Source organism: Pseudopipra pipra, chromosome 15 (assembly GCF_036250125.1).
Source record: "Pseudopipra pipra isolate bDixPip1 chromosome 15, bDixPip1.hap1, whole genome shotgun sequence".
Classification (NCBI taxonomy): Eukaryota; Metazoa; Chordata; class Aves; order Passeriformes; family Pipridae; genus Pseudopipra; species Pseudopipra pipra.
This window is the reverse complement of record NC_087563.1, coordinates 13,889,758-13,917,281: the sequence shown is the minus strand read 5'-3', so window position 1 is coordinate 13,917,281 and position 27,524 is coordinate 13,889,758. Positions and strand designations below refer to the sequence as shown.

The 27,524-nt window shown below is 56.3% G+C and overlaps 1 protein-coding gene across 1 annotated transcript; it reads left to right on the top strand.

The window, feature by feature from the left end:
• On the top strand, window positions 1–21,222 carry NDST1 (N-deacetylase and N-sulfotransferase 1). The gene is made up of 15 exons (XM_064672039.1): window positions 1–88; window positions 11,430–12,333; window positions 12,860–13,342; window positions 13,570–13,657; window positions 13,888–14,042; window positions 15,144–15,329; window positions 15,640–15,768; window positions 15,931–16,113; window positions 16,467–16,563; window positions 16,717–16,840; window positions 16,993–17,167; window positions 17,379–17,549; window positions 18,416–18,525; window positions 19,311–19,413; window positions 19,526–21,222. The coding sequence occupies exons 2-15, from the start codon at window positions 11,824–11,826 to the stop codon at window positions 19,643–19,645; spliced, it is 2,634 nt and encodes an 877-aa protein (XP_064528109.1). The 5' UTR covers window positions 1–88; window positions 11,430–11,823; the 3' UTR covers window positions 19,646–21,222.
• The last annotated feature ends 6,302 nt before the right edge of the window (window positions 21,223–27,524 follow it).

Genomic DNA, 27,524 nt, shown 5'->3' with positions numbered 1-27,524 from the left:
CGCGCCGAGCGGGGCCGGGCCGGCGGAGCCCGGCGGAGCGGGCGGCGGTGGAGGCGGCGGCCTGGCGGAGCGGGCCCGGCGGCGGCAGGTACGGCCCGAGCGGGGCGGGCGGCGCAGACAAAGGGCGGACGGGCGGGCGAGCGGGAGGCAGCGCGGGCCGGGCCCCGCACCGCCCCGGCCGGGCTGCGCCGGGGACGGGGCCCGGCGGCTCCTCCCGCCCCGCCGGGAACCGCGGCTCCCCCCGGTGCTCTCGGGAGGAGCCGGCCCGGGCGGAGCGGGGGGTCCGGCGGGGAGCCCAGCGCCCCGAGCCGCCCCGCGGGCCCGCCGGGCCGAGGGGGCTCTCGCCGCACGGGGGGCTCGGAGGAGGCCGCGCGGGGGCCGGGGGTGTCCCCGCCCCGCCGCTGCCCGGGCACCGGCCGGGAGCAGGCGAGGCCTGGGGCGTCCCCGCTCCGCAGGGGTGCGAGCGGTGTTGGCTAAAGCCGTGCGGGACCAGCGCGGCCCAGAGCCGCTGTGGAAGTTCACACCTTGCGTATGGCACGGCTTGGCCACTCTGGCTGGCGTCCCTTGTGAAGCACCTCACCACCACCTCTGGAAGAGGTCCTGGCTTTTTCCCAGCCACCGGTGAGCTCCTGGGCCACTCGCGCATAGCTATGTGTGTTATCTCCCCAAGTATTTTGGGTTTGCCTCCACCGCTGACGGGGGCAGCCCCTGATACCCTGTGGTACAGAGACACACCAGCTTGGGTAACCTTTGGAATCACCTGGAAGGCTTGGCTTCCTATCAAGACTTGTGCTCCCTCCCAGCACTGTAGTTTTATCCCACCACTGGGGCTCTCCCTTCCTGTGGTCTCAACCAGCAGTTGCCACAGCACACCATGGAATGGTCATCTTCCCACTACTGGTGCTCACAGTGTTGGGAAGCAAGTGCCTTGCAGTGCCCCTTTGTCACCGGCGGTCTTGGAACAGCACCTCTTCCTGCAGCAAAGCAGCATCTTTGTTACTTTGATCTTAAGAGTGTTTTTTCCCTGGGGCTGGTGCAGATGGGGAGGTGAGCGGCCCTGTGCCTTCTCCCCTCAGCTGCACACAGCGACCATGGCTGAGGGAAGTTGTCCTATTCCAAATAAAACAACCAGGATGAATTCAATAGGAAATAAGTTCCTTGCTTCTGAGTGAACTTGCCGTGGGTGGAGAAGAAGGAAATTAAACAATAGAAAAAACGTGCGGGACTTGATACAGCAGGAAAATAAACCCCAACATAGCTGGTCTCTGGCGGGATCGCCAAGCATCTTCCCTTCACCAGTGGTGCTTCTTTTGGGCAAGGATGGTGAAGGCAAAGCTCATGTTTTCCAATGCCCATCTGTGTCTGGGGCATCCTTGTGTGCGTAGGGGAAGCCAGGACCTTCCCAAGCCTCCCATGAGGTTCACCTCACCCAGCCCCCGGTACGTACCATGTCACCCCAGCAGCTGCAGTCCCCAAGTTCCTCCCTTCCAACCTGGTGTCACTGCCATGGGACACGGATGCTCACTCACACAAAGCCTTTCCCGCTTCTCGTGCCTTTGGGAAGCTGGTGGGTCTGGTGTGGCTGTGTTTGGGTGGGGATGGAAAACCCATCCCAGGCAAACAGACTTTTCATTACAGGTTGTTTTGTGTTTTTCCCCCTCTCTATGCGGTATTGTCAGTACTGTAGAACATGTCATGTTTAATACGCTGTTGGTGGTAATTTAAACAGAAGGAAAAAGACGCCTCAGTCAAAAACCAGGCTGGAATGAAGAGGGAATGATTAATATTTTCTTCAGTAGCGTGTCATGGTGAAATATGGCACAGGCGAGCGTGTCCCTGCTGCAGAGTGTCACCAGCACTGCCTGCTCCTCTCCTTCTGCAGGCTTTTATAAACAGGTTTGATTTTGGGGGCATCTCTGGGTGCTGGGCTGGGCACAGAGGGTTGTGATCCCACTGAGCATCCTGTCTTGGGGGTTTCTGGGTGGGCACCGGAGATGAAGCTGCTCTCTTGGCTGTTCGTGCTCTGGGGCAGGGTCATGGAGGGTTCTGCTTAAAAGGATTTTTTATGGAATTCTGCCTTCTGGATGTACCTTAATGAGTTGTGGTTTTACTTTTGGGTATTGGGGTAGAGCCTACTAAAATGAGGTTAGGACTCAAGACAAAGAGAGAAGCAAGATATTAAGCTCCTGTGTCTTGTCCCTGCTTCATGGCCTCGGAGGACAGGGGTTACCAGTCTCTCTCACTGATGTTTCCAACCCTTTCAACTTCAGTACCTCAGGACTGCCCTTGGCTTCCTTTTGTGTTTTTGACCCTGGTGGTGGCATTGTTTGGCTTGTTCTTACCGCTGCCATCACCACGTGTGTGCTGGTGGTGGTGGAGCCTGAGACGGGGGCAGGAGGACCCAGGTGGAGGGAAAGTGTGATGCTGCTTTCTTGGAGACCTGGGGGGCTGTGACAACTCAGTCCCCAGGTGCCAGTGGGAGATGGTGCCCCCGCACTCCTCTCTGTGCCCATCCCCAGGTGTGGAGGAGCAGTGCCAAGACCCCTGGAAGGGCTGGATGAGTCACACCGTGCGGACGCAGGGAGATGGCGGCCTGTAGGTTATGATTCATGTTGTTTTCCTGCAAAAGCCACCGACTGCAATGGCAGAGCTTGCAGAAGACAAATCAATATCAAGCTGTAAATTCCACTTGTGACTGTTGGCCAGCAGTGAGGGGGCTGTGGATGGGAGTGCCTCGGTTCCCATGTCTTCCCCAAAAACAGAAGGACCTTGCTGTAGCCCTCTGTCCTAGGAAGGGGACAGGATCCTCAGCACAACCATCAGGTGGCATGAGCCTTCCTGGAGGGATTTAGGAAGGTCAAGAGATCCCTAAATGTGGGGTGTCCCGGGAGGAATTGCCCTGGTATTCATGGTGGGCATGTCTGGAGTTCAACTCTGCTACTTGTCTGGTCCAAAGATGGAGGTTGTCTTGGAGAGACCAAGACTGTCTCCCCGGAGCTCTGCCCTGTTGTCCCCCTTCTGCCAGGGAACCCAAAGTATCTTGGAAGGTCTCATCACTGATGTAAAGCAGGGAAGAAGAAGTGTTTTCTGTCTCTCTGGGCTGGGGCATGTTAAGGGTTGGATGTATGGTGAGGGATGTCCTGTTCTGCTCCATGCACCACACAGGGAGATGTGTATCTCATTCCATGGCTTTAGGTATGGTGTGGAAGGATGACAGCCCCCAAGTTGTCCCTGCTCCCTGGGGTATCCTGCTGCTCTCTTGGCTCTGCCTCCCATGCCTTGGCCCCAGCAAAACTCAGGTGTTTTCTAGCTACTTGTCAGCACCTCACCCAGTATCCCCTTCCTTCCCAACACTGTCTATATCTTCACAGCCTTATACAGCTCTGTAGCCTCAGGGCTTGGAGCCCTTAAAAAAGGGGGATGTGTTAAAAAGGTGTTAAAGATATGGCTGCAAACTGCTATCAGTGCCTGGACACAGGGCTCAGGCCATTTTCAGTCTCCTCTATCAGCCTTGATCCATCCCTTACTGTGCTGGTGCATTGCTGGCCTCCTGGATTTATGTTGGATAGTGAGATTGAGGCCAGGAGGGAAGGAGTCTGTGTGGGTACCTGGAATGGGGATGTTTTGCCAGATGGCTTGGTGGGGACATGGGAGCCCACCTGAATGGGGAATGTCCCCAGGCCAGGAGCAGTGTGGTCCCCTGGTCCTGCTGTCCGGGGTCATATGAAGGAGCAGATGGTGCCAGTAGTTTATCAGCTCTCACAAGCTGAAAGCACAAGCATGGGGAGGTGCAGGTGGGCCATCAAAAGTTGGTTCCTTGAGCATTTGCTTGGCTTGGAGCCCCTGCAGAGGAGAAGGAAAGGACAGGGCTGATGCTGTAGCTGGGGAGAAGGTAAACTAAAGCAACAGGCTTCCCTGGGACATGCCTCTTGATTCCTGCAACCTCAGACACGGATCTGGAAATAGGGGAGGCCAGAAGCAGCTTGGGTGCCAGCCCCAGTGCTGTGCTTGCCGGGGGCAGGCATGGGCTTTGCCAGTGCTGTTTTAGGGGGTGAAAACAAAACAGCTCTAGCAAGTGCCTCCTGTGCTCTGTGCCTGTTCCTGCTCCCCATGGGCTGCTGAGCCTTGCAGCCTCCGGTGCGTTTTAAGGGTGACAAAGTTTGCGTGCAGAGGTAATGTCTTTTATTAGCCTAACTAATACCTTTAGGAAAAAACAGATGTCCAAGGAATGTCTGTGCAGCCAAAATGTGTCGGTTTTTCCAACTGTGTCCATTGGTCTAATAAAAGACCTGACCTCCAGCCTGGCCTGGCCATGACCTTGGAGAGTGCTGGCCCTGGAAGCATCCCGCCTGTGCGTCAGTGTGTGCTGCTCAGCCCTTCCCAAAGGACCTGCCACCCCAGGAGCCATCACAGGAGCACACCCACGCTCACGGCAGGGACTGCTCCGACTTCTAGTTCAATACTGGCCGCAAGCACCCGGCCCTGGGGGTGCTTTGGGCTCCTGGCAGCGTCTGTCCTGGCAGACTGCAGGGAAGTGGAGGTCATCTGCAGCTCAGCAAAGCATCGGGGCATCATGGATGTGGTCTGGCAGGAGCATCCCAGGGAGTCCCTGGGAGGAAAGGCCAGCTCCATCCTTGCAGGGATTTCTCCAGAATGCAGGCACTGGCTGGGTCAGTTGCTCTCCGTAAGCTGGTTCATGCTGTGGTTTTATGGATGCTGCTTTGCAAAAGGGCTGTTTTGGGGCTGGGCTGTGACTTGCAGGGCAGCCTGTGCTCCCCAGAACAGCTGGTGGGGAACACCCAGTTCTTCTGTGGTGGGATGGATCTGCTCTCCTACCAACTTTAGGATCCCCGTAGTGGGAAGCTGTCAAAAAAAAGAAGCAGCTGGCCTGTCCTTTGAGTCTCGCAGCGCTGCCTTAGCTGAGCTGAGGGAATCACTGCTGCCCTGCAGCTCTCTATGATCCAGGGTCACCCTCACACTCACAGCAGGATCAACACCTCTGCAGGGAAAGTCTAGCCAAGCAAAATGTCAGAGGCTGCAAAAGGTGGCATTAAGGGGCTTTCAGTCCGTGCTTTTTTGGTAGGAGTCCTCTTGTGACCTTGTGGGTAGAGCACAGACTGCTGCTCCATGAAGTATAAAAATTCATGTGGGATTATTTTCCCTTTGCCCTTTTTCTTTTTAAAATACTCGGGATTTAGGCCCTGATTATCCAGAAAGGCTCCTGAGTGCTTGGAGAGCCACAGGAACTGACATGGCAAATTTCGAAGCAGGAAAACCCAATTCATTGAGTGGATTTTCCCCCTTTGTGAACCCACTTAAAATTCATGGAGAGTTTTGTCACTAAGAACCTGTTTCAATTAACAGACAAAAGAAACTCTCCTCGTTAAGTGCCTCTTTCAATTAAGGTTTGGGAGAATTCCCCCAGCCTCCTCTCTGAGGCTGTTCCCAAGGATTCAAGGGCAAAAAATACCCCTGAGAAGAGTCACCTGCAAAGGGCTCCAGCTTTTTTTTGGGGGTTGCAGTGGCACAACCCGAACCATAACCTGGCTTTGGGATGTTGGGGTGTTTGGTTGGGATGGTGTCAGGGATCATAATTGCTGGGGGTTGGCTGCCCAGCCCAGCATCCCTGGGGTGTAGGAAAGCTAATGACTGCTGCTAATTGCTGGCCTAGTTTATGGAGGAGGCTGGTTTCGTGGTGGGTGTTGGGAGATAGAGAGGTGCTCTTCCAAATCGGGATGCTGAGGACAAAGGTGGTGGGAGCCGCTGGTGCCTCAGGATCAGAAACGGGGTGACCTCTTCAGGGGGATTCCTCTGTACAGCCTCACTGGTAGGGGCTGCAGCACCTTGGAGCTGGGGAAGGGGCTGGGAGATGAGATTTGGCATGGGCAGGACCTGGGCACATGGGATTAAGATTTGAGGTTTGCTAGAACTAGTCTTAAAAGCCCTGCCAGTTGGGTTTGCCAGCTGCTCTGCCATGGAAAAAAAATTAATTCATTGAAGCTTTTTCTCCCCTCAAAATTCACCAAATACTTGCAGTGATTTACCACACACCGGACTTTGCCTTTCCATCCCTCTGCAGGGAAAGAACCATTCTCATGATCGTTTTTTTGAAGAAAACCCGAGAAAAACATTACTTTTATCTTTTGCGGTAAAACTGAGGTGCTAACAGGGCTCTCTGGGTAAAATACCGCCTCTTCCAGAGCTGGGCACTTTGGCTAAAAATAACTTTTTTTAGAGTGAAAATCCTTGACCACTTTCACTGGGCTCATCACTCATATTGGTTTCTTTCCCACAGGAGCAGGCAGGTGGTGGGCAGACAGAGACAGAGGTTTATTTCCAGAGGGGAGTGAGGCATTGAGGGGAAGCTTGATTCAGCAGAAGCAGTCCAGGTGGATGCTCCAACTGCTCATTTCTATCTGGGCTTTATAGTTCAGATCTTACAAAAAGAGCTGAGAAAAAGGGGGATTTTCCTGCTGAAGTCCTCCTGGGATGGAAATGCTCCAGACCTTATAAATCACCGATGAGTTTGCCTGATATTTCCTTGTGTTTGTTCCTATCCAGCCTGTGCATAGAGGAGAGAAGCCAAGTTTGGGTGGGTTTTGGATGGGAGCAGCATTGGTGGCTGCCTGACCCTTCCTGTGCCAGGGTCAGCTGCCAGGCTGCCATTGTCCTTTAATTTTGCACCTTTTGGGCACCGGGGGAAGGCGAGTGTCCTTAGGAAAGCAGAGCTGGGACTGTCCCTCTCCCATCAGCAGGATATTTTTCTCCCTGGCAGGTTGTAAGTACTGTTTGCAAAGCGCTTAAGCAGCCTGTGTAATCTACCATTAAGACGCTCCTTATCTGGCATTGCAAAACCACGGGGCAGCCTTGGCAAGTAGGTGACCAGGACGAGCTCCTTTCTGTTCCTCTGTGTCCTTTTGCCTGTTTTCCTCTCTCTGTCTGCTCCACATCCCATTCCCCTGCCCGGACATCCTGGGTTTGCCACCTGGCAGGAGGTGGCTGGACATCCCTACAGCTCACCCCTCTGTCCAAGTCTCTTGGGCCCATCCTAAAGGCTCATGACCCAGGCTGTCAGGACATGGGGTTCACCAGGAAAAATCCCTTGATTTTGCAGTGGCTGAAGTTTTTATGCCAGGTTTCCTCTCCCTGGGTTGCTGTGGCTTCACAGGGCTGCTCTGGTGCAGGGCTTCAGTCCCAGCTCCAGGAGCATCTTGATGGGATCATAATCACGCACCACAGTAAAAATCATGTCCTCCTGATTGTGTCTTGTCTTGGCTAGTGGGTCTGGCCCTGGCTGGGGAGGGAGATGATGGGGACAGGGACAGGCTGTGGTCCTTTGCACCCTATGATAGCTCTTTTCCCTTGCCAGTGCTCTCAGCTCTCTGCAGATACTTCCAGTGGCAGCTGGCATTGCTGCCATTCAGAACTGATCCAGGCAGCAGTGCAGAGGTGGGTGTTTAAAGGCCATTTTTTCACGCCAGTTACTCTTTCATTTTCAAAGCAAGCTCCCCTGTCTTGAGCTTGCAGTTGTCTCTTGAATAATGTGATGGCATTAATCTCCTCTCAAAGGACGTGCTTAGCTCAGTGGTTTTAGATCTGTAGCCCTCTAAATATTACCAGCGAGTGAAGGGAATTCCCTCTAGAGGGAACTTAAACCTATTATTAATAATTTGGCTGCCTTTTGTGCATCTTTTACAGGTAGTGCTGATTCCCAGGGCTCCAAGCCACCATTTAGTGATCACTGGGAATGCTGGCAAGAGTGTGTGAGGTGTGGGAGAGACAGGAGGCAGGGTGGGATGAGCACTGTTGCCCTGCTGGGGGCCTGGGTCCCGGCCTGGCCAAATTTAGACCTTCCAGTAGCCTTTTGCCTTCCAGTGTCCAGGTGGGAGATGAAACAGATGTGTTGGTGGGGCCGAGCCAGCCGCATTCCCTGCGGTGGTTGTATATGGGAAGGGAAGTGTTGGAGCGAGCAGGAGTGATTGCAAATCACTGAGCTGTGCAATGCAATTTAGCATCCTGCCTCTAAATCCTCCTCCATTCCTGCTTAACCCCCAGGGCTGGCTTACATGGAGAAGTGGAGCTGGCATGGTGGTGACCTGGTGATCACCCAGCAGTGGTGGGTCTCTCCCTGCGACCATGAGGAGTGAGGAGCAGGGGTGCCCACCCAGAGGGTGCTGGCAGGAGAGGAGCAGGATGACCCATCTGGATGTGGTGTTTAGGATGTGGCTTCATCTCTGTGGGTTGAATGTTGGAGGTTTGTGAGCTGCTGGAGTCGAGTTGGGGTTCTTGCACAAAGTCTTGGGGTGTCTTCTCCCTGAAGGTGGTGCCTGATCCCCCCTTGCAGCCCTTTCCAAAGCAGTGCAAGAGAAGTGTGTGAGCAATTTCTTGCTGTGTCACACCCGTAGTTTTGAGCTCACCTCCCATCCCTGGGCTGTGGGATTGGGACAGTTGATTTATCTGACAGTCGAGACTTGTGAACTGCCTGATCTTCACTGCTTGCACCTGCAGCCTGACCTATTCCACCCCCCAATAAATCAAACCCTGCTGTGGTTGTCTGCTGGGATGACTGACCCTTCCCTCTCCTCCGGATCTCCTTGCACTTCCTTGCTTATATTTAATCCTCCCATTGCATCCCTGCAAAATCTCACCGGAGGTTAAAGGAAGAGCACTGCAAGCTGCTAATGGAGATGGTTTCATCCCCTCTCATCTCCTGAGTGCCCCTCTGGCTTTCTGGGGTTCAGGGTTTCCCCAGGGAGTGTCTGTGGCAGGGGGAAACCGCAGCCCCCAACTGCACTGGGGGGGGTGCATTTAGAAAAGCTTTTCAACCATTTTCCTCTTCCTCCTGCAGCTCTCTTAGATTTGAAGTGCTGATAGTAAAGGGCTTCCCTGCCCACTGGTTGCACTCCTTGCCTGTCCTGGGGTCGGATCCAGCTCCGCAGGGTGCTCCGGGCTCCCAGCTACGCTGGGAAGCTGCTTGGACGCTGATTGTGTTTGTCAGGGCAGCCGGATTAAGAGCACTGTGGCTAAGCCTCGTTGCTGAGCCTCCTCTCCAGTGGAGCCTGGGCTGTGGTATTGCTCAGAAACCCATCAGCAAAGAGCATTTTCCAGGGCTTTTTCTCCCAAGGTCCTTGATGTGTGGCTGTGGCTGAGCACTCACCTGGGTGATGGGAACCTGCCAGCCCTGTGTAGTGTTTCTGGGGGCCTGAGGTGTGTGTGTGGGACTCCGGCTGACATTTCCATCTGGTGCCTTTTAAATAACTACTGTGGGTTTAAAAGGCACCTGAGCAGCTTCTAAAAATCAGGTTAAAAGGAAGTTTGACCCCAGCTGTCACCTTGCCAGCTCTTGTGGGTTTTTTTCTATTTTATCATGTTTCCCTTTTGTTTTAGAAAAGCTCTTGGTCTCAAGGACTTGTTTTGTGCTCTTGGACCTAAACCTGCTTCCTTCTCTGGTAGAGAGCTGTCAGCTTTCCTGCCACTGGAGGGGTTTGCTGGGCACAGTGCAGCCAGCACCCACTCATATGGGGAAAGCAGGAGCATCCCTACCCCGTGGCATTGCCCCAAACCCCTCAGCATCCTCCCCATGGAGGGTTTGCTCCAGCAGTGAACCGGCAGAGCAGGATTCCTGCCTGCTTTCTGCCGCGCTGGCGGGCGTGTGGGGCGGGACCGTGCCTGCCCTGGTCCCGGCTCACCCCTGGCTGCTCCAGGGGTCCGGTGCTGGCCCCCTGCCCGGGCAGGCTTTGACGTGGCAGCCTGGGGAGAGTCAGCCAGCGTCTGCCCAGAGATCCTGTCTCCAAAGCCTGGTCATTAAGTACCATAATTAAAAGCTCTTAGAAGAGGATGGACTAATGAAGCGCCCTTGGAAGTGGCAGGTGATGGAGGTGCAGAGCCCTAGTCCCTGTCTCATGGAGGGTGGTGCAAGGATGGACACACAGTCCTGTCCATCACCCGCCAGCTCCGGCACTTGGCACCAAACCCACCGTTGTCACTTGCCCACCCATCACTGTGGGAATGCTGCTAGCACCCACTGCTCCTGGCAGATGAAAGAAACGGAGAGGGAGCAGGATGGCATGGTCAGGGTGCTGGATAACACAGTCCCAGCTCTCCCCACCCCTAGGCAGGTACCTCCCTCTGCACAGGCACATCCCTAAAATCAACATCCCTATGTGCTTCTCCTTTTGGACCTGGAGAAGTGCTCTGCCCTAAAATCCTGTTGAGGCTGTTTGCCCGGGGATGCTGAAAGTTCAGCCCCACTGGATGGGAGAAAGGAGTGAGGTGAGACAGGCAGGGCACACCTTGGGGGTCTGAGAGTGAAGGTACATCATCTCTTGGTCCTGCCTAGAGACCATCCATGTGCACAAAGATAAATTACAAATCTATAAACCCAGGTGCTCGGCTGTGCCTGGCACAGACGGCAAGGGGAGGTTGCTAGTGGGTGGTGGTGGTGATGGAGGAGACAGTGGCAGAGGCTGGATGGAGACTGGCTGCTGGTGGCACCTGCAGGGGCCTGGCTGAAGCAATGCCATACTGGCAGGGTTGGGAGGCAGTGTCTGGAGCAGGACTCGCTGCAGGGAAGGGCAGGGATGACAGGATTACCCTGCCAAGCCCCAGCCTGTAATCCACAGTACCGCTCAGCTGGCCACGTTTAATCTTGTTAGGAGCCTGGCTGGTGTTGGTTGGGAGGGCGCTCAGCCGTGGTGCTGGCAGGGCACAGGGAGCTCTCCCTGGGAGGAGCAGGGACTCGTGCCCTTGTCCCCAACACTGATGGTGAGTTTGGGGCAGGGCTGCCAGCCACCATGCCAGCACTATTTTTTCCTTAAAACACACCGGCTGCATCAGTGTCACCTGGGCAGCTCCACCTCCCAGCAAGCAGTGCCATCCTTTTTCTTTTTTCAAATGCGCCTTTCACAGGGAGGGGAAAAATATTCCCAAGGTCTCTTCGGCTCCATGTGGATGTTCCTGTGTGCCCCTCTCAGTGACCTTGTCTGGCGGCTCCTGGCTTGGCCTTGAGCTGCCCATCTGGCCGGCAGCCTGTGTCCCTCCCTGCCAGTCAGGGTGGGCCGTGAGAGGCTCAGACCACCCCCAACATTCTCCTTGACACAGCCTGGCTCCCACTGGGAAACCAGGAGTGGGGCTGCTGCTCCAGCTGCTTGAAGTGACTGGGACTCACAAGGGGCTAAGGGCTCCCCTCCATAGCACCTGGTGATGCTGCTACACCCCAGGCTCACCCCACAGTTGGGATCCCAGGCCACGCGTGCGCACTGCGCTCCCGCCCCATCCCCAGCGCCGTCGGGAGCTCACGGCGTTCCTGTGGCAAGCCCTGGCACGCCAGTGAGCTCGCCGAGGGATCTGCCGGGGCTGTTGTGCTGGTAGAAATAACAGCAGCAGCGTTGGTCCTGTTGCTGCCCTCTCATCCCACCTCTGTCTTGCAGGGCACCGTGTGGAGCCGGGGAACCAGGGAGCTGCCATGGCCACATTCCCACCACGTTCGGCACCCAGGCCGCCCGCCACCCCCTCGCCCTGCTGAGGCCATGGGGCTGCTGCTGCCACCACTGCCATCACCACAGGAATTTCGGCTCAGCAAGGGGACTCTCGGTGCCTCTGCCATGGTGACATGAAGCTGACAGCGAGGGACGCCCGACTGCTGGAGGGGAGAGAGCCTGCACAGGCGGCCTGCTAGTATTTTAATTTATTAGTAGTACTCAATTTTATTTTGTCTAATTTTGTTTTGGTTGCTTGCTTGCTTGCTTCTTCCCCTCCCCGGGGCTCGTGAGGGGAGGGGACGGGCAGGGGAGAGGGGCCCCACCTTGCCCAGCAGATGCAAGGATGACTGTGCTGGCCAGGGCCCGGCGGGGTATCTGGCAGCTCTCTCCGCAGGTGGTGTTGCTCCTGCTCTTTGCCTTCTGCCTGCTCAGTGTTTTCATCTCTGCATATTATTTATATGGGTGGAAAAGGGGCTTGGAGCCCTCTGGGGACGTGGCAGGGCCGGACTGTGACGAGCCCAAGGTCGCCCCTTCCCGCTTGCTGCCGCTGAAGACCGTCAAGGTGGTCGACTCCTCCCGCACAGACCCCTTGGTGCTGGTCTTCGTGGAGAGCCTCTACTCCCAGCTGGGCCAGGAGATCGTGGCCATTTTGGAGTCGAGTCGCTTCAAATACAGGACAGAGATTGCCCCGGGGAAGGGGGACATGCCCACACTGACTGACAAGGACCGGGGACGCTTTGCGCTCATCATCTATGAGAACGTCCTCAAGTATGTCAACCTGGATGCCTGGAACCGGGAGCTGCTGGACAAGTACTGTGTGGAGTACGGTGTGGGCATCATCGGCTTCTTCAAGGTAAGGGGGTACAGGGGGTGAACTTAGACCCCAGTGCCAGGCCAGATGTGAGCAGGGAGGCTCTGGGATCCTGCTGCCCCACAGGGACTTTGCCCTCTCCATGCTTTCTTTAGGCAGCCTGAGTTGGTGTGGAGCTGGGCTGCAGCCTGGTCTGGGGCATAGGCTTCTAGCAGGTGGCACTATCTTAGCCCTCTCTCTGTGGAGGGGATGTGTGGCCTCTGGGTGTTTTGGGGGTAAAAACACACTTCTGGGATCAGTCCAGTTGCTTTTAGCATCCCTGTTTCCCAGGAGTGACCCTTGCTGGGGTCTGCCAAAAGCATGAGCAGATATTTCGGTCAGCAGCAGGATTGAGTGTGTGAAAGGGACAAGGGCACCCCATGCTCCAGAGAGGAAAGGGGGACCTAGCACCTGGATATCCAGGGGTGATGAGCCGCTTCCTCTGTTGCTATGGCTGTTAGTGTCCCCAGTGAGCCCCTGCCTTGTGCCCAACGTCCCATTTCCTCTAGCCCCCATTTTCCTCATGCAGGCCAACGAGAACAGCCTGCTCAGTGCCCAGCTGAAGGGCTTCCCCCTCTTCCTCCACTCCAACCTGGCGCTGAAGGACTGCAGCATCAACCCCAAGTCACCGCTGCTCTACATCACGCGCCCCAGCGAGGTGGAGAAGGGTGTGCTCCCTGGGGAGGACTGGACCGTCTTCCAGTCCAACCACTCCACCTACGAGCCAGTCCTCCTGGCCAAGACCAAGTCGGCCGAGTCCATCCCGCACATGAGCGTGGACGCCGCGCTGCACACCACTGTGATGCAGGACCTGGGCCTCCACGACGGCATCCAGAGGGTGCTGTTTGGCAACAACCTCAACTTCTGGCTGCACAAGTTGGTCTTTGTGGACTCTGTCTCCTTCCTGACGGGCAAGAGGCTTTCCCTGCCGCTCGACCGCTACATCCTGGTGGACATCGACGACATCTTTGTGGGCAAGGAGGGCACGCGCATGAAAGTGGAAGATGTCAAGGTGCGGCTGTGCTGTCCTGGCTGGGTGGGCAAGGGGTGTATGGGGCTGGACACTTGTGCTTGCTCAGGGATGCGCCAGAGATGAGCTTTCCTGTCCCCAGAGCATCCCCCCGTTCTCCTGGGAGCCCCTCTGCAAAGCTCTCATGGACATGGGTCCTCGCCCCAGTGTGGCAGCCATCCCTGAGGCCACATGCTGAGGACACTTTGCTTTCCCTCCCCTTCTCCCAGGCGCTGTTTGACACACAGAATGAGCTGCGCACCCACATCCCAAACTTCACCTTCAACCTGGGATACTCAGGGAAATTCTTCCACACAGGTGAGGAGGGCGAGGGCATCACTTTGCCTGTGGTCGCTGCACCACTGGTGTTGAGGCACCGGTTGGTGCTCAAAGAGGCTGATGCTGGGGCTGCAGGAGGGTCCTCAGGCATCCGACCCTGTTCTCCCACCGCCTGCACCAAAAGTCACTGAGAGAGCCTCCCCCTCCTCAACCCTGGCTGCTCACATGCTCTCCATGCTCCGTGGTGACAGTAGGTGTCGTGTCCACAGGTACCGATGCCGAGGATGAAGGTGATGACCTGTTGCTGTCCTATGTGAAGGAGTTCTGGTGGTTCCCCCACATGTGGAGCCACATGCAGCCTCACCTCTTCCACAACCAGTCGGTTCTCGCTGAGCAGATGACCTTAAACAAGAAATTCGCTGTCGTGAGTAAGATGCCACTGGTGGGGATGTTTGTGGTGGGGGGAGGAGAGGAGAAGGGGAGCAGAGAGGATTCCCAGGGGATGATCTCTGCTTACTGGAATAAAGGGACCTGGTGACATTAAGTCATGTCCCCCACATTGCAGCTGGGTGGGTAAATCCAATTACACAATAGTACCTGGAGCAAAAGGATTTATCTGCACCAGCCAACTTGCTGCTTTGGCAGTGAGCTGCCCCAGTTCAAGGGAAGACTCTGTCTCTGCATTGCAACTGTGCCCACCTGGCCCAGCACCGTGGGGGTACAGAGGTCCAGTCCAGGGGTATGCTCAACTTGGCACCATATGATGTTGTGCTGAGTGATAATGTAGGATCCTGGGGCGGTGGCTGTTCCGGGAGGCTTCAGCTGATGGAAACTCCCTCTGCAGGCCGAGCTGTTGGGGACATGTTTGGTTTAGAAAGGCAGCCTCTGCCCTTCAGCTTGCTCAGGGGTTGTTTGTCCTCTTCGGCTGTCCTTTGTGTGGCCCTGCAGAAACCAGCACTGACACCAGATTGTGCTCTGACTGACCCACAGCTGTCTTGAATCCAAGCGAGTAAAGCCAGACTCAGTAATAATGATTGCATCCTATGGCCTAAGAGAGGGATCTTCAGACTAATTTGAATTCATTGCCTGATAATTAGATGTGCTTAATTAGAGAGACACCAGATCACCCCTACTTGGGACAGGCAATTGTCCAGCTCAGAATTTCCAGGCTGTTTTAAATTTCCTGATATAAACCAATTTACAGTCCTGTATAGCTGTATCTCCTTGTTCTTCACAGAAAAGCTTTGCTGCTGCTGTTCTGTGGGTGACAGCAGAAGACAGGGATGAGGAGGATCTGAGTGAAGCCAGGAGTGGGTGTCCACCCAGCATGGCTGCTCCTGGGCTCCCTTTCATGGAGACAGCCAGGCTTAGGAGAGGATGCACACCCCTTCCCTGGTTGCTCTCCAGAAGCACAACTTAGACAGTTTGTAGCTGGGAATGGGCAGTCCCTTGCAGAGAGATTAGTTTGGGATGTTGTGATTTTGAGGTGTCCACAGTCACGCAGTCCCCACTCCCTTCTCTGCAGGAGCATGGCATCCCCACTGACATGGGGTACGCCGTGGCCCCGCACCACTCAGGGGTGTACCCCGTGCATGTGCAGCTGTACGAAGCGTGGAAGCAGGTTTGGTCAATCAAAGTGACGAGCACGGAGGAGTATCCACACCTGAAACCTGCTCGCTATCGCCGCGGCTTCATCCACAACGGCATCATGGTGAGTGGCCAGGCTTTGTCTCTGGTGCTTCTCTCTTCTTTTCCCCCCAGCAAGACCCAGAACCTCAGCAGGTGGTTCGATTCGAGGGGGCTGTGCCCTCTGCTCATCCTGCATGGGAGAGGCTCGTGTGAGGACAATTTTTGGCTTTTCCCTCTGTCCACAATCTCCCTTCTGTTGTGTGGGTTCAAGTTGAGGCTGGTGAGGGGCAGTGGAATTGGTCCTGACCTCCAAGGGGTTAAGGACTCCCGTTTTGTTGGGAAGAGAAAGGGACCCAGCTCTGGAAGCCATCCATATGTTTTTCCTGCCCCAGGTACTCCCCCGGCAAACCTGCGGCCTCTTCACCCACACGATCTTCTACAATGAATACCCCGGTGGCTCCAGTGAGCTAGACAAAATCATCAACGGGGGTGAACTGTTCCTGACTGTGCTCCTCAACCCTGTGAGTACTGCCTGGGGACAGAGGGACAGGCGTCTTGCAGAGCTATCCCAGCGCTGCTATGGGAGAAGTCCCCGGTGTCCTCAGCCAGGGTCAGAACTGTTTGCATGGGATGGCTGCTGGGTGAGGCTCTGCTAAACCCCTGCTCTGTCCTCTCTGCTTCAGATCAGCATCTTCATGACCCATCTGTCCAACTACGGCAACGACCGCCTGGGTTTGTACACCTTCAAGCACCTGGTCCGCTTCCTCAACTCCTGGACCAACCTGAAGCTGCAGACGTTGCCACCTGTGCAGCTGGCACAGAAATACTTCCAGATCTTTTCTGAAGAGAAGGACCCGCTGTGGCAGGTACCCCCTATGCCTTGAGTAGGTGGAGTGGCCCTGTTTGTTGTGCTGGGCGAGGGAAGTTTGATATACCCGCACTCTGAGCAGGAGCTTGGACTAAATGACTGCCTCAGGTAGTTTCCAACCTGGATTTCCCTCTGATTTCCTGGGTAAGCAGTGGATTTTCCCCTCTCTTTGGTTCTGTGGGCAGTGCCAGCAAGGAGTTTGCCCTGTAGACCTGGAGATGAGCCTGGTCTTTGTCCTGCCTATTGAGCAGTGTGGCCTCCCCATGTGTCTGCTCAGGCTGGAGGGGCTGAGCAGAGGTGTGCAGTCCCATCCAGGCTGCCCTCTCTCTGATCCTTCCCCCCGTGTTGCAGGATCCCTGTGAAGACAAACGGCACAAAGACATTTGGTCCAAAGAGAAGACCTGTGACCGATTCCCAAAGCTTCTCATCATCGGGCCTCAAAAAACAGGTGCTTCCCTTCACCTTTGGTGCCATGAGCATTCCAAGAGGCTTGACAGAACTCCCCACACCCCCAAATAGCTTCTCTCTGCCCTCCTGCCCTGAAGCAGAGCTTGGAGGGAGGTTTGGCCCAAGTCAGCTCCTGCTTTCTGTCTGTCTGAAGGAACAACCGCCCTTTATCTCTTCCTGGGAATGCACCCGGACCTGAGCAGCAACTATCCCAGCTCAGAGACCTTTGAGGAGATACAGTTCTTCAATGGACACAACTATCACAAGGGCATTGACTGGTGGGTCTCTGTGCTGTGGGGACTGAGTGGGGCAGGAATGGGAGCAGTGGTGGTGTGGGGTTTCCCATCTGATTGTCTGAGATGTCACCTGTGAGGGGGGTGCTGGGCACATCTCGTGACCATGTGCCTCCCTCACACTGTGCCTCCCCCAGGTACATGGAGTTCTTCCCCATCCCCTCCAACACCACTTCTGACTTTTACTTTGAGAAAAGTGCCAACTACTTTGACTCTGAAGTGGCTCCCCGGCGAGCTGCAGCCCTGCTGTCCAAGGCCAAAGTCATCACCATCCTTATCAACCCTGCAGATCGAGCCTACTCCTGGTATCAGGTGAGCTTCTGCCTCTCCTCTGGATTGAGCAGTCCCGTGGGGCAGTGGGCAAGGAGTTTGATTTGGGATGTGAGGTGACAGTTGATGCCACACTGTTGGCTCAATGTGATGCATGAGGACACGTCCTGGGGGTCTGGGAGCCGCTGCACCTCACGGGGAGCCCAGGATTGGGGCTACCCCAGGAACAAACCTACTTGCTCCTGCCTGACAGCACCAGCGAGCTCACGACGACCCGATTGCCCTGAAATACACCTTCCACGAGGTGATCACGGCTGGGCCCGAGGCTGCTCCGAAGCTCCGGACCCTGCAGAACCGCTGCCTCGTGCCGGGCTGGTACGCCACCCACATCGAGCGCTGGCTGAACAGCTACCATGCCAACCAGGTAGGGATGGGAGCACCCCAATCCTACAGTGGCAGCACCTGGGGAGACCCCTCACCCAAGCAAGGATGTGGGGGCAAAAGAGATTGGATCCAAGGCCCACTGTGGGGGTGCTTCCATGGGAGCTGCTTTTCTTATACCCTAAAAACCTTGGAGGGAAGAGTGAAAGTACTTGGAAGGAGGGGCAGTGGGGAGATACTGTGCAAAAGGGAGCCCTTGCAGTGTGAGGCTGGTGATGGACAATGCACAAAGATGTCCTTGTGCAGGGTTGAAAGATGTCCTGTCACAGCAGGGTTGAAAGGGAGCTTGGAGGGCTGTGGGTGGCTCTGCAGGGTCACCCAACACTTTGCCTGCACGCTTGTCCACAGACTCTCCCGGGGCTGCCCTGTCTGGTGTCACCACAGCATCGAACAGGACAAAAATAGCAGGTGAAGCTGCCCATGGTTTGAGCTGCCTGCAGGCAAAATAGGAGCTGGATGCCAACCCCGCTGTGACCCGCACAGTGCAGTGCTTCTGGGGTGTACGGGATCAATCCCTGAATGATTTTTCCACTGTCGATTAACCTTATAAAGTCTATTAGTTGCCTGCTGCTGGCATAATTGCTGTGTTGCAATCCTGTCTGGCTGTGGGTTGGGCAGCCTTGAGCCAAAGCTCTAATGTTGTCCTGGATGGGTCCTAGCCCTGACTTTTAGTTGCATTTCATTTTCCACCATCCAGTGTAAGGGAACAGCAGGGCACGCTGGCGTTCAGCAGGGGCCCCTGTGCAGGCTGGTGGCAGATTTGACTCCGAGATGGCTGAGGGTATGATGCCCCAGGAAAGCAAGGCTGGGAGCCAGTGGCACCTCACTACCCTTCCTTGCTCCTTCCAGATCCTGGTGCTGGACGGCAAGCTGCTCCGAACGGAACCCGCCAAAGTGATGGAGACGGTCCAGAAATTCCTCGGCGTGACCAACTTCATTGATTACCACAAGACCCTTGCGTGAGTCCTTCCCCAAACTTCTCCTTCCTCCACCCTGACATTGCTCCCATGCAGCGGGTTACCCTGGGGACACCCAGCAGTGTCCCAAAGCAGCCCCCAGTCCTGGGGCTCTCCATAGAGCTGCTGCTGGTTTTGATGAGGCCAGGCTTTCCCCTGAGGCTCAGACAGACACCACAGTGGAGTCACTCTAGACAGCCCAAGAGCAGCTGTGGGCTTCTGGAGTGCATTTGTGGCACAGGTGATGGTGTTGAGCCCTGGCACGTGAAGGCACGAGAGCAGCTCTTGCTGCTGGCCATGTGGCAACTCCACAAGTGTCACCTTGCTCTGAGCCTTCCAGGCATTAAACCCTACCATGGGAAGCAGGAACCTCCAGAGCTCCTAGAAAAATAGTAATTTACCTCTGAAAATAATAGTGTACCTCTGCCAGGGCTTAGTTATGAGGCCACTCTGAATCTTCACCCAGGTGCCATGGGGCACTTGAGGGCATCCAAGGACAAAGGTGCCACAGAAAATAGTAATTAAACCCCCCCATGCCCCCTCAGCAGGGTGGTGTGGTGGTGAATGAGCCTTAGTGGGCTGCTTACTGCATAGCTGCAGAGGGAACCTGTTGTGCTGGGGGGCTGATGTCAGCTGTGCTGTGGATTCCAGAGGTGGAGAAGTGCCCTGTGCAGGGCTGGGCAGCAGCAGGGCTTGCTGGGCAGGGTGCTAAAGGTGCCTGCTAAAGGTGCCTGCTAAAGGTGTTGGGGGGAGGGCAAGAGGGCTGAGGCAGAGCTCTGACTTTGCAGGTTTGACCCAAAGAAAGGATTCTGGTGTCAGCTTCTGGATGGAGGAAAAACGAAATGCTTGGGAAAGAGCAAAGGGAGGAAGTACCCCGAGATGGATTCAGATGTGAGTATGCAGAAAGTGTCCTGGGATGGTCCTGAGCCAGGCTGGGGGCTGTGCCAGGCAAGTGGGCTTGGGGCTGGTCCCCCTGACCCTCCTCTTTGTTCTCCCATTGCAGTCACGCGCCTTCCTGCGGGACTATTACAGGGACCATAACATAGAGCTCTCCAAGCTCCTGTACAAAATGGGGCAGACATTGCCCACCTGGCTGCGGGAGGAGCTGCAGAGCACCAGGTAGCTGCTGCCTGCTGCCCCCCCAGCAATACCTGAGCGGGGCTGACTCCCTGCTCCGGCGTGACCTTCTCAGCAATACCCAGCCGTGGCCTTGGAGGGGACCTCCAGGAGTGTACAGCATCTCCAGAGGCTTGGAGGGACCCCCAGGAGCGTATGGCTGCACCAGAAGCTTGGAGGGGACCCCCAGGAGGCTACGTCTGCCCAAGCAGCAGTCCGACTCTGCAGTCCCTGTGCTGTCACCTCTCCGCCTGACCCACACCTGTGTTTTCTTTCATTTTATTTTTCCTTTTTAATTTCTGGCCCCTTGCTGCCCTGTTCTGACATAGAGAAGTGGCACAAATTCCCCCTTTCTCTGCCCAAAACAGGCTCCAACTGCTCTGAGCCTGAGGGCAGCAGCAGAGCTGTCCCTCACCTCTTGGTTTGAGGGCAGAGCAGCCATTCTGGGTGCACTGGTGGTGACTTTGCTGAGCTGGAGCAGAGCGATGGAGCTGGTGGAGACCCAAATCAGAGAGGAACCCAGTCCTGCTCCTGCCATCAGCCCCATGGCAGGAAACAGAAGAGTTTGCAGGATTCCCTCAACACCTACTTGGAAATACTGTAAACCAGGTGGATTTTTATTTCAAAGACTCAGGCACAATTTCTTTTGTCATCTCTATTCATTTTCAAGCTCCTCAGCCTCTGGCTCCCCCTTCATGGGCAGCATGGTGGGAGTGCAGCCTAGCAGGAGAAGGGTCCGGTGTGCTGCTCTGGGCATACTGGTCCCAGTATGCTGGTCCCAGTATGCTCCTGACCCCCAAGCCCACCCTGCAATCTTGTACACACGTGGTGTTTCCTGTGGTAAAGCCGAGTGGTGCCCGGCATCCCCCAGCATGGAGGAGAGCCCGGGGACAGAACATCGGGATAACAGCAATCAGAAGGATTCTGAGAACTTCAAACCTCTTGAATATTAAAAAACAAAAGTATTTTAATAATGTTGGGGCTTAGGGAGGCGGGGGGAAGGGTTCGTTTGGTTCCCGTTTTGCAGGGGGGGGGTTGTTTTTCTTCAGTGCCAGAATTTGTACCTAAACCCCGAGGGTTTCACGTGGTCTCTTTGGTTGTTACACGTGACATGGACAAAGGTCAGTGGGGAAACGGGACAGTTTCCCAGTGGGAGACACGTCTTTATACCAGTGGTGCCGTACAGAGCTACAGCCTCGCTCTGCTCTCCCACGCCTTGGGATTCGCTGGCAGACGAGACTGAGCCATCACGGGTTTACCGGGATAAGGGCCCAGATTTCCCCTTGGATGGAGCTGCTTCACAGGATGCAGGATGGCAGCGGTTCCTGACAGAGGGGGGTGCAGTGCCCAGGATGCTGCCCTTGCCTCCTGAGCGGGGCCAGGGCACCATGGGTGACAGAGGGGCCCCACTGGCAGTGGAGTTCCCAGCCAGTTGTTTCAGCAGGAGCCCCTGTAGCCTTAGGGGGCTGTGGGGGGGCTGCACCTCCTGCTGCCTCTCTGTGGGGCTGCGCTGGGAGAGGCTCCCAGGCACTGGTGTAAAGTCCTGTTGAACCAACTGCTAATAAAGGGGGGGCTCTGGTTTTACTTGCTGGTTGTTGCCTGTGTCTCTCCTCAGTGGCATGATCCAGTCCTGTCCCTGGGGGTCCTGGCTGCCTTTGGGCCCATCTTTGGGGCATTTTGAGAAGGGGGTGTGTGGGAGCAGCCCTCCATGCACGAGGTGGCAGCAGCTGTCTAGTCCTGGATCCATCCACGCTGCACAGCGCCCACAGCCTCCTGTTCCCGGGACAGCATCCAGCTCCGACTGCGTTAGCACTGGGGCAGGGGTTTGGGGGGCTGGGGGAGCCCTGCTTACCTTCTCCCCCCTGCCCCATTATCCAGTCCTTGCCTGCCTGAGCCTGCCCGCCCGTCTGCTCCCTCCCCACCGCCTTCCGCTGCCCGGCCCCTGCGAAGTGCTGGAGGAAACGAAGACAGAGCCTAATTAATCCCAGCCGGGTTTGTTTGAACCTGTCGGAGTGACAAACGATGTGCGGAGCCGCCGGGTGGAGGAGGGGGCTGCAGGGGGAGAGCCGGGGGCTGCCGGCTCCGTGGAGCTGCCTGCCCGGACCAGGAGGCTGTTAATTCCTGGCCATGCTGGAGTAAGGCCAGGCCACGCACCCACCTCGGTTCCCTTCCCGGTGTCCCCAAGCCCAGGAGGGAGCAGTGGGGCTGTGCCTGGGGCTGGCCCCCAGCACCATCGTCCCCGTCCAGCTCGGCTGATGTGCAAGGAAACCCCCATCTTGTCCCTGGGCTGCCCCAGGTGGGCCCAGCTGCTGCCCAGCTTAGCCCTGAGTTAATTGCTTGTTAATTAACAGGGCCAGAAGCACAGCTCAGCCCTATTCCATGGCCGTGGGGTGCCTGATAGGATGATGAGGTCTCTGCCCTCCCACAGCTACAGGAAAGCCATGGGGGAGGATCCATCCCCCTTGCCTGTCGCCCGCCTTGGCACCAGTAATGTTTTCTAGCTTCTGCCAAAAATGTGCAAAGCTGGTAAAATCTGGGCTGGGCTGGGCATCTGCAGCCAGCAGGGTCCCAGGGGCAGCGGGACCCCGAAGTATCCCTGCTCAGGGCTCAAACCCTCTGTGCCCCTGCACTGCTCCCCTCTGTGGCCAGAGGCTGCTGGGGCTCTCCCTGCTACAGCCTTTTCCTTCAGCCTCTGACTGGAGATCCCACAGCAGCCCCTGCCCAGCTCTGAGCCCCTGGGGGCTATATGGGGCAGTGTGTGGGAGTCAGCAGCCTCCTGGGGTCCCGGAGGGCACAAGGCTGAGCCAAGGCTGCTCCAAGCCCTCTCAGCCCCAGCCTGCAGACAGGAACATGGTGGCTATGGTGAGGGCTGACTATCCAGCCCATGAGCTGCTGCAGCGTTGGGTCCATCCCCAATGGCAGCTTTCTGCACCTTGATTCATCCTGCAGCATGCCCTGACATGTCCTGTATCCTCATCCAGACACATCCCAAATCCATGCTCCAACACGTCCTGCATCCTCCTGGCTGTTGGGGATGTGCTGGTGAATCCCTCCTGGAAATGGCTGCAGGAGGGATGTGGACCCTAGAAGTGCCTGGGCTGCTCTTTGCATGGGGTCAGGCAATGCTGGGCTGGCAGAAGGGATGTGACCAGATGTCACAAATATTTCATGCCAGGACAGGACCGTGAATGCAGAGATGGCTTTGCCTTCCTCCACAGCCCTTTGCTCCAAGATGGGGCCTTCCTCCTGGGGGATGTTGTCATGGGGGGGGCTGTTGACACGCAGGGACCCCTGTGGATGGGGAAGTGGCAGAGGTGCTGCTGGTGGGGCTCTGGCTGCAGTCAGGCTTGTGCTGGGATGATGGGACCCTCATGGAAGGTCAGATTTGGGGCATTCAAAAGCCTCCTGAGACCGCATGCGGTGTCACCAACAGTGCTGTGTGCTGGGAGGTAACCACAGCTGTGCCCCTGCCAGAGGGCCCTGTCCCTTTGCATCACCCCTACAGCAGCTGGGACATGCCCTTGGCTCTGCAGCCCTGACACTGCTGCATCCTTGTCGTGGGACCTGTAACTGGAAGGGGATGATGCACTGTCACCCCCCTGGACAGTGCAAGTCAGCAAGTCCTTGAATAAAAACCATGCAACATATTTCTTCTAATGCCTCTCATGATCTTGAAGTGACATATTTACACTTTGTGATAAAATAATGCTAACTCCTGGTGTCTGTAAAAGGTCAGTGTATTTCTGTTACATGTTTATCTACCCTACAAAGCTGATAGAAATGTTTTTGTAGGAGATCTACATTTTCCTGTAAAGATTTATAGCTCTTGTTTCAAAGATACAAATGTATAGAATATCTCCTATACATGCAAAGACATTTATAGATAAGGTATTTACAACGCCTAAGACTGTAAACACAAATCACCCATTTAAATGTCACAGCCCAAATCAGAAAATGCTGGGGATGCAAAATAGACTCGAAATGTCAAAGGACAGATGACGAAAAGATGTTTCTTCCATCTGGGAAAATTCTTAAAACCAATTTCCATTAATCCCAGCTTTCCGGTGCCTGTAGTTAACCCAGTTCTGTGAGTGGTATTTTTTCGGAGATGTGGTGATGGGCAGCTTGACACCTCCAGCCCTGCAAAGGTCCTGGGCTGGTGCCCCTCCTTAGCATCCCCCTCATCCCAGCCCCACAGGCCCCCTCTCTCCCCACCTGCCATCCCCCCCATCCTGTATCCCACTGCCCTTCCCGCAAGGCGCCTTTGTCCCTTCCCGCGCCATTTGTTATTAAAACCAGGTGTTGGAGCGGCTCCAAGGCCAGGGGGGAGCTGGGGCTGCTTCCCAGGGGTCTGGGGGCAGAGAAGCAGCAGGTTGTCCCCCCACAGAGGGGTCACAGGGGCACAGAGGGTCAGCACTGAAGGGGTGTCCCAATGTCTTCTGGCTCCCGATGGAAGTGCTGACGGCTGGCAAAGCCAGAACCAGGCAGGTTTTGCCAGAGTGGAAAAAGATATGGGCTGATAAGGTGGATCTGGTTTAATAATGCAGGGGCCAGCTGGGAGGCAGGCAGGGCAAGGCTGGGTCGGGAGGCTGAGTTTGAGGAAGGGCCATGGGGGCATGCTGAGCCCTGAAGAAAAGTGAAGGCAGATGCTAAACAAGGTTCCAGGCTCTGAGGTGTGCAAAGGGTGACCAGATGCGTGTGGCTCTGGCTGTCCTGGTAATATTTCCTTGAGTAAACTCAGCTTCTGGCTGGCAAAGCTCATGCTGGTACCAGCACATTCCCACTGCTGAGGGGCTGGCACTGCCATAGAGGTACAACATAGCCCACATAACCTGTAGTTCTCAACCATCTAAATACTTTTCCTCCTCTTTTTAAGCCCTGTAGGGACTGAGTGCTGTGTGTTTGCTGGTGCTTTCGGGATGCTGCTTGCCTCTCCCCTGCCCACTGGTGAGATGCTGCCTTCCCCAAAGACCTTGTCTCTGCCCAGACCTGCTGGAGCATCCCCAGTGAGTCTCTGTCCTTGTCCCTCCCTGGGACAGCCTCTGCAGCTCCTTTGCAGGGCACTTGGGGAGTGAGAGAGGAGCAACTCAGGAGCCAGGGCTGTTGGAGGGGCTGTCCAACTCTAGGCACAGAGCAGGGAAATGTTAAAGAGTTCCCGCTGCTGCACATCTGGGTTGAGTTTCATCGCCAGAGCCTTCCCGCACACTATGGGGGTTGGTTCTGTCGGAGCCCCCGGGGCTTGGAGAGCCATGCCGTGGGTCCCAGCCCCAGGGCAGGCAGGGAAGGGTGCTCAGGGATGTTCTTCCCCCTTGCACGGGGGCTCAGCACAGTGGAGAGCCCATCTCAGCCCAGCCCTGCCGACCACCCAGGCATGCGGGGATTGCTGCCACCACCCCCAGAACCCTCCTCCTCCTTGTCCGTCCCTGCCACCTCCATTCCCCCACCCTCACTGGGGTGTGCTGGGATGCTTTCCCCTCACATCCCTTCCATGCAGCACATCAGTTATATCCTCCCCAGCCCCATGTCCCACAGGGCTAGTGTTGCTGGGATTGCAGTAGGAGGGGATGTGGAGGTGAGCAGCGAGCTGGACCCTCAGTCCAGGCTGCCACCAGGGTCTCTTCCCTGGGCCACACACATCCACATGGATATTTATACAGGGTGGGAGCGGAACATCCAGCCCTGCGTGGCCATGTGCCTCCACATGCACACCCCCCCAAGCCATACAGACCCAACACGAATCAAAAGCCTTGGAATGAGCCAGAATAAATATTTTACGGTAAATTACCAAGGCTAATAATTATAAAAATCTGTACATATAAACCTGGAGCCAGGGAAAGATTTCCAAGCAGATGGTGACCACATGAGTGACGGTCCTCCCAGCGCCCCAGCTGGGCTGATGGACCCCCCTGCTCATGGGGAGCAGCCCAGGTATAGGGATGGGGTGGTCTGGGGGTGAATGTTCTCCCTGGATCTGGTGCTGAGGTTGCTGGGGGGACCTGTGAAGCCCCATGGAAGGGCTGGAGGCAGAATTTATCCCAACTCCCAATTTCTCCCCAGCGATTGATGCTGGGGTTTGGGAAGGGGACAGCATGGGGAGGGGAGGCTCAGCTGCCTGTGGAGTGGGCTTGTTTTACCCATTTGACCACTCAGAGATGACTTTTGTGGTGCAGCCAACCCTCCCCGGACAGCAGGATTCAGATCTGCCCACTGCCCCCAGCTCTGCTGGGATGGGACAGCCCCTGGGGGGTTGTCGCAGATTTGGCCGCGGGCTCGGAGCTGGATGAGGAGCGTGCTGGGCGAGCATCCCCATCCCCGCCCAACAGGGACCGCAGCCCAGGGAGGGGACCGGGCAGAGGGGGCGGGAAGCTCTTTCTGTTTCTTTTCCTCCTTTCTCCTCCTCCTCGCATTAGTTAGGATAAGCAGAGAGAGAATGGGGACATGCATCCCCCTGGCATCTCCCAGCCCCTTCTCTCTCCTTGCAGACCCTGCTGTGACTGTCCCCAGCACGGCTCTCCACAACCCCTCTCCATCCCTCTTGCACTGCCTTGACCCCGTCTCTCTCTGGAGCAGTTGGAAAAAGAGGAGATTTGAGCAGCCGAAATCCACTCACTGCTCCCCCCTACCCCCAACCTTTTTCCCTCCCTCCCTCCCTCCCTCCCCTGATTCAGAGAAAAGAATTGCCTGGATTCCAGGTCAGGACCCGGCTCTCCCTTGCTCAGCTCCTGCGGGCCGATGACTCAGTCGTCGTCGGCGGGATCTGTGGCTCCGTCTCCATCCCCACTTGGCTCCGCTCCCGCCCGGCACCGCTTCACCAACAATGGTGTTGGCCTTGAGTGAGCGGACACGGAGCGGCGGCTCCCTCCACACCCACCAGCGGGGTCAGAGGAGCAGGGAGGGAGTGAAGGGAGGGACCTATCCTTTGTCCCCAGACGGGGGGCTTGGATGTGTTTGGTGAACACTGAGGGCTGAAGGGGTCATTGCTGGAAGTGGGTGGATGTTCCCAGCCCCGGATCTCCTCAGGTGGATGTGAGCATCCCACCCATGTTTGTCAGTGCTGAGTAGCCTCAGGCAGAGTTCCCAACTCCTCCCTGCCCAGAGGTCCCTGCAGAGCTGGGGATGCCCTGTCTCGCCTGAGAGCTTTGATGGGCTCTCAGGGGATACTGCTCCAGTCCCCCGGGATTGTTACCCATCCCCGAGAGCTCAGGGAGCTGCCCCGCACTCAGCCCTTCTCTGTCTCACTGCGAGACGTGCGCGGGCGGCGGCAGCCCTTGGCTGAGCGGACCTTGGCTTCCAGCGATCAACAGGAAATGGGAGATGGATTTCTCGGCAAACCGGGCTTTCCATAAACAGTCTGAGGGGCCGACCCGCGACGGCGGGAGCAGTGCAGAGCCAGGGCCGGGCTTTACAGCTGTTTATCACATTTTTTCTGCTCTCGTTTCCTCTCTAGCTCGGCAGCTCGAGGTTCCTCTTCTCCCGCATGCAAATCAAGGATGAGTTGAGCACTGTTGAATGGGCTGCTGCCATTCCCAGCTGGGATGCTCCTGCTGGAGCAGGATCAGGGCAGGCAGTGTCCCATGGGTCCTGTGCCATGGTCAGCCTGGGTGCAAGGTTCCAGAGTACCCCTCAATCCTTCCCAAACCTAAACCCAGGCTCTATCAGGTTCACTTTGCTCTGGAGCACATCAGACCCCACCAGCACACAAGCCTCCAATTTCTAGGCAATCAGGACTTAAGAAAATACAAGCTGACCCTGAGGGGTGAGAGAGGACTGGTGGGAGGGGCGATGTCGGGCTCTCCGCCTGCTTTTCATTAGCAGCAGCTTGTTCAGAGCTGGTCCCTCTCCCCATCCCACCCTGGTGAGCTCGGCGGCTCCGCTATTTCCTGGTG

Excerpts from the sequence above, each read along its gene's own strand:
- NDST1 (XM_064672039.1), top strand. The coding sequence starts at position 11,824 with ATGACTGTGCTGGCCAGGGCCCGGCGGGGTATCTGGCAGCTCTCTCCG. Across the intron at positions 15,769-15,930 it reads TGACTGTGCTCCTCAACCCT|ATCAGCATCTTCATGACCCA; the intron begins GTGAGTACTGCC and ends TCTCTGCTTCAG. Across the intron at positions 16,114-16,466 it reads AGAAGGACCCGCTGTGGCAG|GATCCCTGTGAAGACAAACG; the intron begins GTACCCCCTATG and ends CCCGTGTTGCAG.